The sequence below is a fragment of the Salvelinus namaycush genome, chromosome 8, assembly GCF_016432855.1.
Source record: "Salvelinus namaycush isolate Seneca chromosome 8, SaNama_1.0, whole genome shotgun sequence".
Lineage (NCBI taxonomy): Eukaryota > Metazoa > Chordata > Actinopteri > Salmoniformes > Salmonidae > Salvelinus > Salvelinus namaycush.
In genome coordinates, this window is record NC_052314.1 from 63,477,197 (window position 1) to 63,492,608 (window position 15,412).

The window sequence follows — 15,412 nt, forward strand, 5'->3', positions numbered from 1 at the left end:
CAATAAGAAATTACACAGTCACATTGAATTTAATTTATTGGAGGGTGAATGTTTGGAACCTTGAGTTGAACTTTCAAAGACAAAGGTGCTGACACATTTTGATGTAGTACTTCCCTCAAGGTTAACACACTTGACACACATTCCTGATAGGAAGACGTTCTACTAATGGATGACAATGAAACTAGTAAAAGACTGAACTCAATCCCTTTCAGTACGGTAAATCACAACTAATATCCCTGAAAAGCTTAAAACAGAAATTAGAATGGTAAGAAAAATGTCAGCTACATTGGTCCAACAAAATCTATAACCATGACTACGCATCAGTTTATATTTACAAATGAGGCAGACGTGAAATGTGTGAATTACTTGATAGTGGATATAGTGTGGATACACTAGGACCACGTACGGCACATAGAAGAACAAGGCATCAGAAGATTAGAGACTGTTAGCGTTAATGCCAAAGTGAGACACAGCTTCATGCTTAAATCTGTACCATTGGTTCAAAGACCGTATTCAAGCATGTGCAAACCAATGATGTTCAGTACCAGTCAAAAGTATAGACACACCTACTCATTCAAGGGTTTTTCTTTATGCCAAAAGTGTGCAAAGCGTGGCTACTTTGAAGAATCCCAAATAAATACATTTTGGGGTTACTACATGATTCCGTGTGTGTTATTTCATAGTTTTGATGTCTTCACTATTAATATACAAAATAGTAAAAATAAAGAAAAACCCTAGAATGAGAGGTACTGTCTGCAAACCAGTATTTTGTATAAGTTTCAGTTTAAAAGCTACATATATAATACTCTGAACGTTTCCGTAGCAACAACTAAAAGCCTTGGTAAATGATGGAGTTTGTAGTGCTATTATAGAACAAGTATACTGGTAAAATCTCTCACCGGCTTTTGAACTTGAAGTCCAGACCCATTACAATGAAGAGGGGTTCTACTAAAATAAGGTATTGAGGTACCGTACTTTACCATTATGACTCAGTAGTACAATACAGATACAAGAAAAAATATATTAAGTGTCATGAGACCCTTACGAAAGCTTATGAACATTCTTCGAGCTGTCATTGACAGAGGTCCATCTGCATCAGCCCTGGTGGACGAATGACTCGCTACAATGTTGCTTTTTCAACGCTTGCTTTAAATTTGGTCATGTGCGGGTTAGCCAAATATCGTCTGTAGGGGAAACATAGCCGAGGCCATACTTGGTTCCTGCCCAACTGTGTTTGGTATAACGTGCATTCAGAGTTCCCATTGGAGGATTTTAGCGATGACGCTAAGTTAGGTGATAACGACAAGGTCGTCTGTAACCGAGTCTGTTGGCTCGTTGGTGGTGTTTCTGGGCTCTGGAGCTTGTCTACCATCGTCTTCCCTCTCCTCTCCATCCCCCTCTCCAATCCACTGAGCATTGCTGAGCCCGGCGGGGGCCGACAGGGAGTGGGGCGTTTGGGTTTGGCCCAGGCCCTGGTACCGACCCTTGGGGGACGCCGGGTTGGACAAGGCCTCCGTGGGACCGATGGCGTCCAGGGAGCCTGGAGAAAGCAAGCCTGAGCGCTCGCCGTCGTCCTCCGCCTCACCGAAGTAGGTCTTCCTAGGTCGGCCCATAACCGTTCTCCCTGTATCAGGAAAGAAAGAATGTGTTTGAAGATATGAGAATGGCAATACACTCACATAATAGGGAAATCTATCAAAGTCTTGACGATTGAGGGTAGACATTTTTTATTCTCTCATGACATTCTATTAACATAAATCGAGTAGCTAGCCAATGCATTTGGTTCTGAGATGAATCCTTTTCAAACAAAGTTCTTAACAGCGGCTTATTCGATTCCATCCATGCATGACTGCTATTGAGTCAAGTCAGAGTCAAGTCAAATGGGAGAACTAACCGACGTTGCGGACTTGCTCAGAGATGTCAGCCCTGACGTCAGAGATGTCCCACATGGCCAGGAAGGAGTCGAAGCAGGATCCCTCCTCAGCCTCCTGTATGTAGGGCTTGTAGGTGAAGCTGAAGTGGTGGGCGATGGCCGCCAGGAACATCTCCACACAGATGATGAAGTCCTGGATGAAGTATGGATGAAAGCTTGACTGTATAGCAAAGCAAGTCTATTCTCACACCTGTTTCATGTACTTATGTAACAAACCATCATATCTATTTAAGTTATTTAGAAATCTTGCACAGGATAGAAGTCCTTGGAGAGGAATCATGTCGTTTTCTAGGGGCATGAGACCACAAGCCTCAACAGATATTACCTTATACCAAACAAGTAATTTTACAACTGCATTACTACAGCATTATGTAGCATTGTAGTAAAAGTGTTACTATGGCATTATACAGTGTTGGTATTGTCTTGCATTACCTGTAGGCCTGTAGCTACATCCTCCACACTGTCCCAGTCCCATGTGTGTCTCTCTGAGATCACTCCAACCTTGACCAGGAGAGCGATGAACGCAGCTTGCCTAAGATAGATTCCAGACAACAGAGTGGAAATAATCAATCCTATACACTGCAGCCAACACAGGGAATGCATTAACCCAATTACTGGCTATAATCCACACAGCTTTAAAACATACTTTGTTAACAAGTCCTACACATGCAATTCTGAAAAGAAGTTGTATAAGAAATACAAATGGGCATCCAAAACTGTGTTACTTTAATGGATAACAATGCTAGATCCATGAATTGCAGACACATTGACTGGTAAACAAATATGTTATTAATCATGGAGGTCGATAACCTGGTCCCAGATCTGTTTGTGCTATGTCAATGGCTTGACATTGACCACAGGGGTTGGCAAGACAGCACAAACAGATCTGGAACCAGGCTAGGAGGTAGATGCAGGTGATCCAAAATGGCAGCCCCAAAAAAAGCACTCACCAGAAGGAGACGAACACCACCATTTTGACACACAGGAACTTCCCCACTGGTCTGATGGGGGCCAGTTCCTCTCTTAGGGCCTTGTAGAACAGGACCAAACAGTACATGGCAAACTGGGAGAGAGAGAGAGGAGAGAGAATGATAAGAGAAAGAGATCACTTACTGAATGCTAAATATTTAATAATGTTATCTTTGTGGTGGTGGTATGGTGACAGGAAGTTTACAGCAATGTGGAGACAAGTGTGAAAAATACGGAACCTACCAGCTGGGACATATTGTTGAATATCACCAGGTACGTCCATGCATTGGTTGAGCTGAAGTTACCTTCATCATACACACCACAGAGCTGACATATCCTACAGGATAGTGAATGGAGACATGTGATATGACTTGATACAAAAAGTCAATTTATATGTGGTGAGTGTTAGGGAATAGGTTAGGTAGTTTAGACCGCACACTACAGCTTACTTCCACACCCCAGTCCCCCAAGGGGTGGCAGCTTGGAGAGCCGTAAGGCTGCTGGTTGGTTTGGTGGCCATGATACTTTATTTATTTAAAAATCTTTAGGTTTGGGCATGCCTTTGGTATTTTTCCTTTTTGTACATATTTATGTTTCGTCACCATCTGAACAAATGATAATCTGCTTGGACTGGCCGACCCAGAAGTCAAGAGAGACAGAGCTGGCCCTGGACCAAGGTAAGGTTGCTGTCTCTCTGGACACATGTACATTCAACACTTAGGCATATAACATAAGTCCCTCCTGAATGGAAAACAGATCCTGTGAAAAACACTTACAAGGCAATAACTGTTGTGACTGGTCTGACAACCGTGTACTGCAACACTCCCAGCTTGCATCTCAATAGCAATACCCTGCAATAGGAAAACACGGTACACATTATTAAGGAAAGACATTCACACAAAATGTTAGCTTTTTCCCACTATAAAATAGCACTAATATCTTACTAATCACCAGCTTTGTTTTTCATGAATCTCTTCCATTTCTTAAAATCAAAAACATCCTATGAAGAAAGATGTTGCAATACCTGTGGCTAAAACCGCAGATGCACAGCATTAGTTCAAATGCAGAGTAAACAAAACAGATGAGCCTAATACTGTCTTTCTGTTCTTTAGGCTGGTGCATTTTTCCTAAAATGAGAACACGTTGTTCCACTTGCAAACACTTCTGGTTCTGTTCTTAATCAACTACAGGCAGACATGCTACATATTACTATTGTTGCCTGACTGGGGCTCGTTTGGAGCTGGCGAGTAGCAATGGAGACTTGGAGAGACTTCAAGCAGCCAAACAAACACCTTGAAGGTGAACTTTCTAGAAAGAGACTCAAAATGGAGGCCACACAGACTGGAGCCACTTTAACACCCAACTTCCTGTTTTGATTATGAGCCTGAAATATAAATGTATACTTAAAACACATCAATGTGGTATAAAAACATGTTATTAATCCTAAAATATCCATTCATAACACGTAAAACAAGTGGTAGTTTATTGCTGCACAAAAACATAGACCTTCATCCTAAAATGTAAACTTATAACACATGGTATGGATAATATTATAGCTCCTTATTAGCCTGGCTGATTGCGCAGTAATGCCATAGATATTGATAGAGGACTCTAACGGCCAAAAGCCTGTTTTAGTATGGACAGTGCCTTTAAGGACTTTCACAATTTGGAAGTAGTCAATTGAGTGGGACTTCCTATGGTTTAAGGAAGGATCACATAAATCCATCCAGGTCATAAGGAGGCTTCAGCCAATGAATTATAAGTGAACATTCCATAACCACAGGTGGCAGAAAATTTGCCAACCTTGGCTTTATTATATCTGTTCAAACAACACATTCCAGGTGGCAGTATGACCATTTAATTTTGTATACCAACTTATAAAAGTAGTAGAAGAAAATTCACTACTTCAAAATGGAGATAGCATCAATGCCCTGCCCATGCTCCCAGACACCCTAATGGGACAGATACAATGTTGCGTCCTCTATCTCTATGAGTAAAGCCAACCCCTATGTTTGTTCTCATGCCAAATGCACAGACCTAACAGATCAGGTACAGGGGCCTGTTCATTATAGCACACATACACTTAAAGAACTACAAAAACTATAAAAGCAACAAACTCACTCTCCCATGGGCCATGCCGGGCAGCAGCAGAGGGGAGGAAGGTGTTTCTGCTGCTCCTGCACCTCCAGCATCAGTACCAGGCTGGGGTACTGGTTACCCATGGTTGAGAGAGTGAGAGAGAAATAAAGAGAAGAGAGGAATTACAGTGTGAGGATATTGAAATAAATGTAGGCTACTCAGTCTAGCCTGGGATCCAGATGTGTTTGTGCTAGACTTATGTTTGGCATAGGACAAAGAGTGGCCATGATTGGAATGTTAGAACAAACAGGTCTGGCATCATTCTCAGTCAGGTCATGACAAGAATATGTACCTGGTTTCCTAGGTAGTTGAGCAGGAAGATCATGAAGTTGTAGATGACGTATGCCTCGTAGCACTCCCTGCACGTGTCCACATAGATGGCAATTCTGGGGTACTTCAACGCAATCCACTGTGTGACAGAGAAAGGGAGAGGGTGGGAGAGGAAGACAAGGAGAGGAATGGGATCATAGATGGGCCATTACATTATCTCAATGATATGTTGCATGATAATAGTGAACACTTCAAACTATTGAAAACATTTACTCTGAAAAGTCAGTCAGGGAGTGAGGCATTTTTTTGTTTCTCTGTTTTGTTTTTCTAAAGGAGCTCTGTTCTCATTCTTTGGAAAGTAGGATAATGGAAATTGTGTGATAGGGGGAATGCTGAGCGTAGCAGATGCTAATTAGCATAACGAAACGAATTGAAGTGCCACGCTCATGTCAGGCGCTTTTTAGTTTTACTACTGTCAAAGCTACAGTGACTTCTTCTGTTAACTTCTTTTGTCAAATATTTGTAACTTAACAATAAACCAATGTGGACATTTAAGAACATCTAGCTACATAATCAAGAATTGAAGGCATTACTTACACTGTCCAAACTGTAAATGGGGACCATCCATAATATTCTGTAAAAGAAAAAGGAGACGAGATCATTCACAATCAGTTAGGTTATATTGTACATCATTCAAGATAAAGACACAAACCCATGATGGTAATGAAGTAATACTATCCTACAGCCGTGACAGAGTAGCCTTTCACTTACCTGATAATTGGTTTCTGTAGCTCTGGTTGAGTATAGTTTACAAGATGCTGCAGGATCCCCCATAGTGATATGGGTATGGTCATGAACACGAATATCCCAGCTATGAACCATGCTTTGTTATGGGTACCAACCTGAAAGGTATAAATGACGTATATAATCAACATCCAAACAACAAAGCATGGACTAGGCTATTCAGTGTCAAGTAACGATATGATTGGGCTGCAATGATACCAACTGACCTCTGATTTCTGTAGTTCCCAGATGCACAGGGGTAGTAGGACGACAAGCACAACCAGAAAGTATAGAAGAACGACCAGAGGCCGAATCCATCTCCTCCAGTTGCCACAAGTACAAGGCATATTTGTAATGGTAAGCTAGTTAGCCACAGCAAGTTGTCAAGCGTCCTACACTCACTGGGTCAATAGGTGAAAACAAAGCTAATGCTAACTAGCAAGCAAGCTAGCTAGGTAACAACTAGGTATTACCGCTGCCAGCTATAGCTTGGTATAAGAGTTCGTTTCAAATGTCATTTGGGAAGCATGAATACTGAACGACAATTTCCAAACACATTGTAACGTTAGCTGCTTTGCTAAACCAGAAATTGGTAGCTAGCTAGCTAACGTTAGTCAGCTGATCTCATGATTCACTATAAACAAACAATGAATCCACGCTGCATCCATTCCAAACGAAAGCTCTTGATAAAATTCAAAACATATATTGATAATCTAATAAAATCCAACTGGTCAAAAACAACGCCGTTCTTGTATTAATAACGATACATTAATTTCTAAAACTTCCTAAACATCAAAAATAAGTTTTACAACGTAACTGATGGTTACTTCTTGTTGACGTTCTTGACAAATGCCGCCCATGCTTCAATCTGATTGGATATGGAAAAGGTCTTTATACTTTTCATTGCTCACCTTTTTACTCCATCACAATGGATGACTTGGGCACAGATGTAGTTCGGTTGATCTGCAATCTGAGTACTCATGTATGCTCCACTAGATGGCAATGCAAATCAATCACTCTCAGTATTTCACACAAGTGGAAAAGGATGGTTCATTTAAATGACCAAAAGTTGTTAAGAATAACTCAACAGTGTAAAATAATGACAAAGTATAGCTGTGGAAACTCATTTTCATCATCATGCTCTATCTCTTATTTATATATTTCTTTCTCTCTTTCCTTGCTGTAAAACATGTGGCCTGTGAATAAATGGTTCTAATTAAGATTCTTAAGAAGTGAGAAATGGTGTGAGAGGATTAAGTCCAAAAGCTCCACTAATTCCTACAAAAGCTTTCAGAAAGGTGCAAGTCAGCACAAAATATTTAGTCAAGTGAAACCATTTGTCCAAAGAAAGATAACACAAGGAAGATGAATGACAATAGGAATTTATTTGGCTGAAGTTTCTTTAAAAAATCTCTACTACAAGCTATCACAAGGCCATCATTTGAAAAACAAAACGACCATCTGTGTATAGTCCTAGGATAACTATTTCAATACAGATCTGTTATCCTTTAAACAATTTAAATTGTTAAATAATTTCAGAGAAGCATCCGTTGCTCCGTTAATTAGAGTGGAGTAAATAGGCCATAGTCAATTAGGCTCTCTTTTCTTTGTCCAATTGAAGGTTTTCAATGTATTTATTCCAGTTGAAACTTGTTTAGTTGAACATTAAGCTCCACATTGAATACATTGAACCACAACAGAGAATGTGATCTGGGTCTAGCTCAGTGCAGGGAAGCAGAGAAAGTCAAGGATGTGGGATTTGAGCTTATGTTTATTAGAGATACTTGTTAACAAATTGTTTAAGGAATGTGCTTGTTATTTTTTTAACGAATGTATGTGCATTTACAGCAGTGAAGACAAGGACTGCATTTCTTACCACAGAGTGCAGATATCAGGGAAACTTCTCAATTTAAATATATTTATTGGAGTGACAATCTACTTATACCTCAAAATGCAGTGGGGTTGAAGTGAAGGTCACTATACTTATTTCATGACTTGAAGCCAGTGCTGGGAACTAGGAACAGTTTTAATGTGTTGGTCTGATCTGCTATGTATCATTGGAGACCTGCTCTTTTAACAAACAACCTCTCTCAGTCACGAAACCAAGAATCATGGAGAATGTGAAACAGACAAGCTTTATAACCCCTCGGCGGTCTGCTTTAATTACTCTCGCAACGGTGACGAGGAGTGAAATAATGTTTTACGCAGAGAAGGTTGTCGGCACAAACTTTTCCATGATGAGGGCAGATGGTGGGTTGAAATGACTAGGCTTGTAAAACAAAATAGTAATCATTCTACCTCATTGTTCACTCATTGTTTGTTTAGTTCTGGGAATGAATTACAAGATTTCAAGGAGTTTTAGGCCTCTTGTTGCCAGCAATTTGTTTCACTAAAGCTGTTCTGACATTTTTCTAAAGGATTTTATACTCAAACAGCATTGAGTATGAAGAAAGTTATAGAAAGAGCCTAGGGAGGAGAAGTCTGACTATGAATCTCTCTCTCCTCTCTTTCGTTCAGAGTGTGTTTCCCTGTTTAATGAGTGGAGGCAGAACTTTCCTTTGTGTTGCACCATCCGTCCCCATCGTTTCACTAGCTACTGCCCCACAGTCACAGAAATCACTGGTTGTTACCAGACAGATTGTTCATGAATTTTGAATTTATCCTTTTGGCTTTTATAAATTAGAAATGGTCTTTGCCACCACAGTCATGCGAGCGAGCTGGCGCCTTGGTGGGTTATAGCTTGGAGGGATTGCTATGGAAAATGGCATTAGGAACACAGCCATGTTAGGGCCGGGTAGGATAAACATGTGCTGTGTTTGATCAAACTGAAAACATATTTGAGCATAGACAATGTGACGTCGATAAGATCCCACTGAAGCATCATTTTACAGTGCACAATAAGGTTATTTGGATGGCACATAGAACTGTAGGAGGATTTGTTAAGAAATGTGAATGATCGAGGACAGTGGCAAAATGGAAAATGTGTCTGACGACGGATTAGAAGATTCTAGGTTCGACCCCTGGCTGTCTCGGCACTGTATTTAAGGGCCTCCCGAGTGGCGCAGCGGTTTAATGCACTGCATCGCAGTGCTAGAGGCGTCACTACAGACGCTGGTTCGATCCCGGGCTGAATCACAACCGGCCGTGATCAGGAGTCCCATAGGACGGTGCACAATTGACCCAGCGTCGTCCGGGTTTGGCCAGGGGGGCTTTGGTTGGCTCGTCGCTCTCTAGCGACTCCTTGTGGCGGGCCGGGTGCCTGCAGGCTGACCTCGGTCGTAAGTTGAACAGTGTTTCCTCCGACACATTGGTGCGGCTGGCTTCCAGGTTAAGCAGGCGGGTGTTAATAAGCGTGGTTCAGTGGGTGTTTCGGGGGACGCATGACTTGACCTTCGCCTCTCGAGCCCATTGGGGAGTTGCAGCAATGAGACAAGATCGCAAAGGGGGTACAAAATATATACAGTGGCAAGAAAAAGTATGTGAACCCTTTGGTAATACCTGGATTTCTGCATAAATTTGATCTGATCTTCATCTAAGTCACAACAATAGACAAACACAGTCTGCTTAAATTAATAACACACAAACAATTATACGTTTTCATGTCTTTATTGAACACACCGTATAAACATTCACAGTGCAGGGTGGGAAAAGTATGTTAACCCTTGGATATAATAACCTCCTTTGGCAGTAATAACCTCAACCAAAGTTTTCTGTAGTTGAGGATCAGACCTGCACAATGGTCAGGAGGAATTTTGGACCATTCCTCTTTACAAAACTGTTTCAGATCAGAAATATTCTTGGGATGTCTGGTGTGAACCGCTCTTTTGAGGTCATGCCACAGCATCTCAATCGGGTTGAGGTCGGGACTGTCACGATCGTCGTAACTTTGAAGAAGAGTGGACCAAGGCGCAGCGTGAGAGAAATACATCCTTCTTTATTATCAAGAAGACGAAAACGAAAACTTATATAAACGAACAAAACAACAAACAGACGACCGTGAAGCTATTCAAACAAATAGTGCTGACACGAAACACTACACATAGACATAGACAATTACCCACAACAGTCTAATGCCTATGGCTGCCTAAAATATGGCTCCCAATCAGAGACAATGAATGACAGCTGTCTCTGATTGAGAACCATTCAGGCAACCATAGACACACCTAGACACCTACATTCAACACAACCCCATACACTCTACCAAAACCCCCTAGAAACTACAACCACCCAAGACGAGACAAATACACACAAACATCCCCCCTGTCACACCCTGACCTAACCAAAATAATACAGAAAACAAAGAGAACCAAGGCCAGGGCGTGACAGGGACTCTGACTGAGCCACTCCAGAAGGCATATTTTCTTCTGTTGAAGCCACTCTGTTGCTTCTGGGTTTTGGGTCGTTGTCCTGTTGCATCACCCAACTTTTGTTGAGGTTCAATTGGTGGACAGATAGCCTTACATTCTCCTGCAAAATGTCTTGATAAACTTGGGAATTCATTTTTCTGTTGATGATAGCAAGCTGTCCAGGCACTGAGGCAGCAAAGCAGTCCCAAACCATGACGCTCCCTGCACCATACTTTACAGTTGGGAAGAAGGTTTTGATGTTGGTTTGCTGGGACTTTTTTTCTCCACACAGTGTTTTGTGTTCCTTCCAAACAACTCAACTTTAGTTTAATCTGTTCACAGAATATTTTGTCAGTAGCGCTGTGGAACATCCAGATGCTCTTTTGCTAACTTCAGACATTCAGCAATGTTTCTTTTGGACAGCATTGGCTTTTTCCTGGTGTCCTCCCATGAACACCATTCTTGTTTAGTGTTTCACGTATCGTAGACTCGTCAACAGAGATGTTAGCATGTTCCAGAGATTTCTTTAAGTCTTAGCTGACACTCTAAGATTCTTTTTAACCCCATTGAGCATTCTGCACTGTCATCTTTACAGCAGTCAGTCATCTTTGCAGGATGACAACTCCTAGGGAGAGTAGCAACAGTGCTGAACTTTCCCCATTTATAGATAATTTGTCTTACTGTGGACTGATGAACATCAAGGCTTTTAGAGATACTTTTGTAACCCTTTCCAGCTTTATGCAAGTCAACCAGTCTTAATCTTGTGTCTTCTGAGATCTCTTTTGTTCGAGGCATGGTTCACATCAGGCAATGATTCTTGTGAATAGCAAGAAGTGAGTGTTTTTTATAGGGCAGGGCAGCTCTAACCAACATCTCCAATCTCGTCTCAATGATTGGACTCCAAGTTAGCTGACACCTGACTCCAATTAGCTTTTGGAGAAGTCATTAGCCTAGGGGTTCACACACTTTTTCCAACCTACACTGTGAATGTGTAAATGATGTATTCAATATAGACAACACAGAAATTATTGTATTTTTCTTATTAGTTTAAGCAGACTGTGTTTGTCTGTAGTGACTTAGATGAAGATCAGATCAAATTTTTTGACCAATTTATGCAGAAATCCAGATAATTCAAAAGGGTTCACATACTTTATCTTGCCACTGTATATTTTTGAATGAACTGAACAGGTCTTGTTACTTAGTTACAAAACATCTGAGTAGGAGAGCTGATCTAGGACCAGGTCTCCTTTGTCCATCTAATCCTATTCATTATGATCTGAAAATTAACACTGATCCCAGATCAGCAGTCTTACTCCGAGACGCTTTATGAATATGGGCCCTGCGAAGTTACTGTATGAAAATCAATGTATGCAGAGGTGGAGCCATACTGTCTGATTGTTGACTGGCACCAAGTGATACAGTATCAGCCAAAGTGCACCGCCCTCATCAGGGGAATACACAAGTCTGCAATTATTCAGAGATTACTTATTTATCTTAATACATCTGCCTCAGGTCTGTGTGTTAGGAAGTGTTCAAATTCACCCAGGGAACTTACTTCAGCTGTGCTGTTTCTTCTCCTGAACAATAACTAACAGACTGGAATAGAATAGATTTTTAGCTTGACCTACAAAGTGTTCTAGATTAGAATGATATGCATTCAGATCATATGTATTGGCCTATATGAAAACAAAGAAAAGTTATATCATTATAAGAAACAGACATTCATATTTCTAATCACGAAAATGCGTCATCATTCATCCTGTTTTCTGTCAATTTTCTGGATCCGGTCCCTGTAGACTGATATTTCTGGATGCTGTGTGTTTCTGAGATCACTTGCATGAAAGATGAGGTCACCCATACACCTCCTGAAATAGCCCAAAATAGCCTTACAATCTGATTGGCTGAAAGAGTAGGCCTATGCGTGACAATCTGATTGGCTGGAAGAGTAGGCCTCTGACATGAGGAACCAATAATATCTCCCAGACCATATCATTATCCAATCATCAATCCAGTTTGATACAGTTTCTACTGGTTCCAGGTTACTCTGTATGGCAGAACACCACGTGGTATTAGAAATGTGTTATTGATATTATTCTGTGATTGAGGGGGGATTCTTGAGAGGAAATGCAGAGCTAAGTCGATGTCGACTCTTGTGGCATGAGGTAGGGTTGACCCTGAAGTGTGATGTGCTTGTTTGGACTCAACACCAATCCATTACCTCAGTACTAAACCTGGGTTCAAATAGTATTTGAAATCTTTCAAATAATTTAGCTTGGCTTGATTGAGCTGGCCTGGCACAACGAAACCAAATTGAATAGTCCCAAAAGTGCCAACCCCTGCCTTCTGTATTTTTAGGCTGACTAAAGCTGCTAAAAGTATTTGAAATCATTTCAAATACTTTAGTGTTGGCTTTTGTCAACCTAAAAAGCCGAAAGGCAGGGGTTGGCACTTTTGGGACTATTCCATTTATACAGACAGACCTGGGTTCAAATAGTATTTGAAATCATTTCAAATACTTTTTGCGTTGGCTTTAGTCAGCCTAAAAAGCCAGAAGGCAGGGGTTGGCACCTTTGGGACTACTCCATTTGGTTTCAAATAATTTCGCTGGGCTTGATTGAGCTGGCCTGGCACAACGAAACCAAATGGAATTGTTTCAAATACTATTTGAACCCAGGTCTGTCAGTACATCTGTGTAATGCTGAGAGACAAGTAGAGAAGCCTGACAAAGGGCACAGGCTATTATTAAAGTCTATGGTGGTATGTTTCAGAATAGCTATTCTCTTCTTGCATCTGTCTGTAGCCATTGATGTTTACTTAGAACTCAGTTGGTGATTGAGTTGTTAATGTTGTGAAATCTAGCTAGTATAAGGATTTCAACACAGTTGTATCACGCTTTATCTTAATTCCTTACTCTGTGTACACAGTATGTAGCGAATACAATGGCCTAATTAAGAATGAACAACGTACAACCCATTATAAACTATTCAATTAAGATTGACTTTATATAACATTTATCCTAGTTTCAAACCATAGTGCATCTTCCCAAAATATCTCTTCACAATTTTCTCAGCTCCCTTTCAAAACTCATAGACTTTCTCATTATCGACCCACCATTGTTCGGTATATGTAGTCCATCTAGTCCTCACTGTTATTGTGTTATATGCATCTTAAGTCTGAGTGGCAGCTGAGAGCATGGGTTTGAACTCTGCTGAATAAAATGAGACATCCATCAGACATCGTTCTTCAGCAGAGAACAGCCTGCACTGTATAATGACCCTCTGATGCCTCTCCGCACGCACGCACGCACGCACGCACGCACGCACGCACGCACGCACGCACGCACGCACGCACGCACGCACGCACGCACACACACACACACACACACACACACACACACACACACAACTTAACCCTCCAATGCTTTGTCATTCGTGAACAGTGTTTGGCCTTCAACATTAAGGACTTGGCTCTGTTCACCATGTTCTATATAGAGGAGCCTCTTTGGCCCTTTTGAGGTCCTCTGTTTTTTGCTTTTGAGCTTTATTAATTTCACTGCTGGCAACAACCAAGTTTCCCACCAAATTCCACAGACCTAAAACCATCCTCTCTCGCTTGTTCTCTATTGCACTCTCACTTTCTTTCTTGCACTCTCTCTCTCTCTCTCTCTCTCTCTCTCTCTCTCTCTCTCTCTGTCTCTCTCTCTCTCTCTCTCTCTCTCTCTCTCTCTCTCTCTCTCTCTCTCTCTCTGTCTCTCTCTCTCTCTCTCTCTCTCTCTCTCTGTCTCTCTCTCTCTCTCTCTGTCTCTGTCTCTGTCTCTCTCTCTCTCTCTGTCTCTCTCTCTCTGTCTCTCTCTCTCTCTCTCTCTCTCTCTCTCATGGTCATGCCTTTTGAGTCTCATGTTATTTTTTTGTCATCCATTTCATTAAAGCCAGACATTTTTATATTCTTCAACCACAGTTGTGAGAGGAATTCAGTGTTTTCAAGCTTACTGGAAAGAGACAAAAAAAATGTTTTGCAATGAATATGGAACACTTTCATAAGGATCATGACTTAGAATTACCTGTTATCACCAACCCACTGAAACAAGTAACAAATTAGCTCTCAACACATCTATGACACTGACATTACTATTGGTTTTGAGGCAGAAATGATTTTGGCTCAGCTTATTTTGGTCTGAAATCAAGAATATAAATATTTTAAAAACTTTGTTTCCTTTTTTGTCTCCCTCTCCTCCAACCCTAGCCACTCAGCCCCTACCCAGATGGTCAAGCGGCATCACAATCTTTGCTTTCTATCCCACTACTCTCTCCTCTTCTGTCCTATCATCTCTCCTTTCGACTAAATCCTTCTCCCTCCTGTCTTCTGATTCTGTCTCTTCGACCCTATTGTCCTCCCTTTTCTGCATCCTATGACTTACACTGTCTCCTTTCCTCCCGGCCGACTCGGCCCTCCTGCTCCGTGGAGGAAAATGGAGGAAAACTTTTGGAGAACCTATCATCCTTTCACTTCCTCCTCTCTACCTTCTCTTCCTCTGTATCCACTGACTTCTTTCTCTCCTCCCTCTCCAGATGAAATCCTGCGACTAGTGAAGTCTGGCCGCCCGACAACCTGCCCGCTCGACCCCATCCCCTCCTCCCTTCTCCAGACCATCTCTGGAGATCTTCTCCCATTCCTCACTTCCCTCATCAACTCATCTCTGACGATCTTCTTGAACCTATCCAGTCAGGCTTCAAAGAAGGGTCACTCAACCAAGACTGCTTTTCTCTGTGTCACGGTGGCTCTCCGCACTGCCAAAGCTGACTCTCTCTCCTCTGTTCTCATCCTCCTAGATCTATCTGCTGCCTTCGACACCGTGAACCATCAGATCCTCCTCTCCACCCTCTCAGGGCTGGGCCTCTCAGGCTCTACACACTCTTGGATTGCATCCTACCTGGCAGGCCGCTCCTACCAGGTGACGTGGAGAGGATCTGTG

The 15,412-nt window shown here is 41.7% G+C and overlaps 1 protein-coding gene across 1 annotated transcript; it reads right to left on the reverse strand.

Annotated features, from left to right (window-relative positions):
* Positions 1–641: 641 nt before the first annotated feature.
* LOC120053052 (transmembrane protein 184C-like) lies at positions 642–6,927 on the reverse strand. Its single transcript, XM_039000304.1, has 11 exons — positions 6,322–6,927; positions 6,083–6,213; positions 5,909–5,945; positions 5,334–5,450; positions 5,024–5,112; positions 3,679–3,753; positions 3,146–3,239; positions 2,884–2,996; positions 2,366–2,465; positions 1,895–2,066; positions 642–1,624 (listed from the first exon to the last, which is right to left on the reverse strand). Exons 1-11 carry the CDS (start codon positions 6,439–6,441, stop codon positions 1,290–1,292), a joined length of 1,383 nt encoding a protein of 460 aa, XP_038856232.1. The 5' UTR covers positions 6,442–6,927; the 3' UTR covers positions 642–1,289.
* Between the last annotated feature and the right edge of the window lie 8,485 nt (positions 6,928–15,412).

Bases quoted from the DNA above. Each gene is read 5' to 3' on its own strand.
- LOC120053052 (XM_039000304.1), bottom strand. From the start codon at position 6,441: ATGCCTTGTACTTGTGGCAACTGGAGGAGATGGATTCGGCCTCTGGTC. The intron at 5,113-5,333 runs GTACATATTCTT...ATGGGTAACCAG, and splicing joins TCAACTACCTAGGAAACCAG to TACCCCAGCCTGGTACTGAT. The intron at 3,754-5,023 runs GTGAGTTTGTTG...TTCCTATTGCAG, and splicing joins CCGGCATGGCCCATGGGAGA to GGTATTGCTATTGAGATGCA.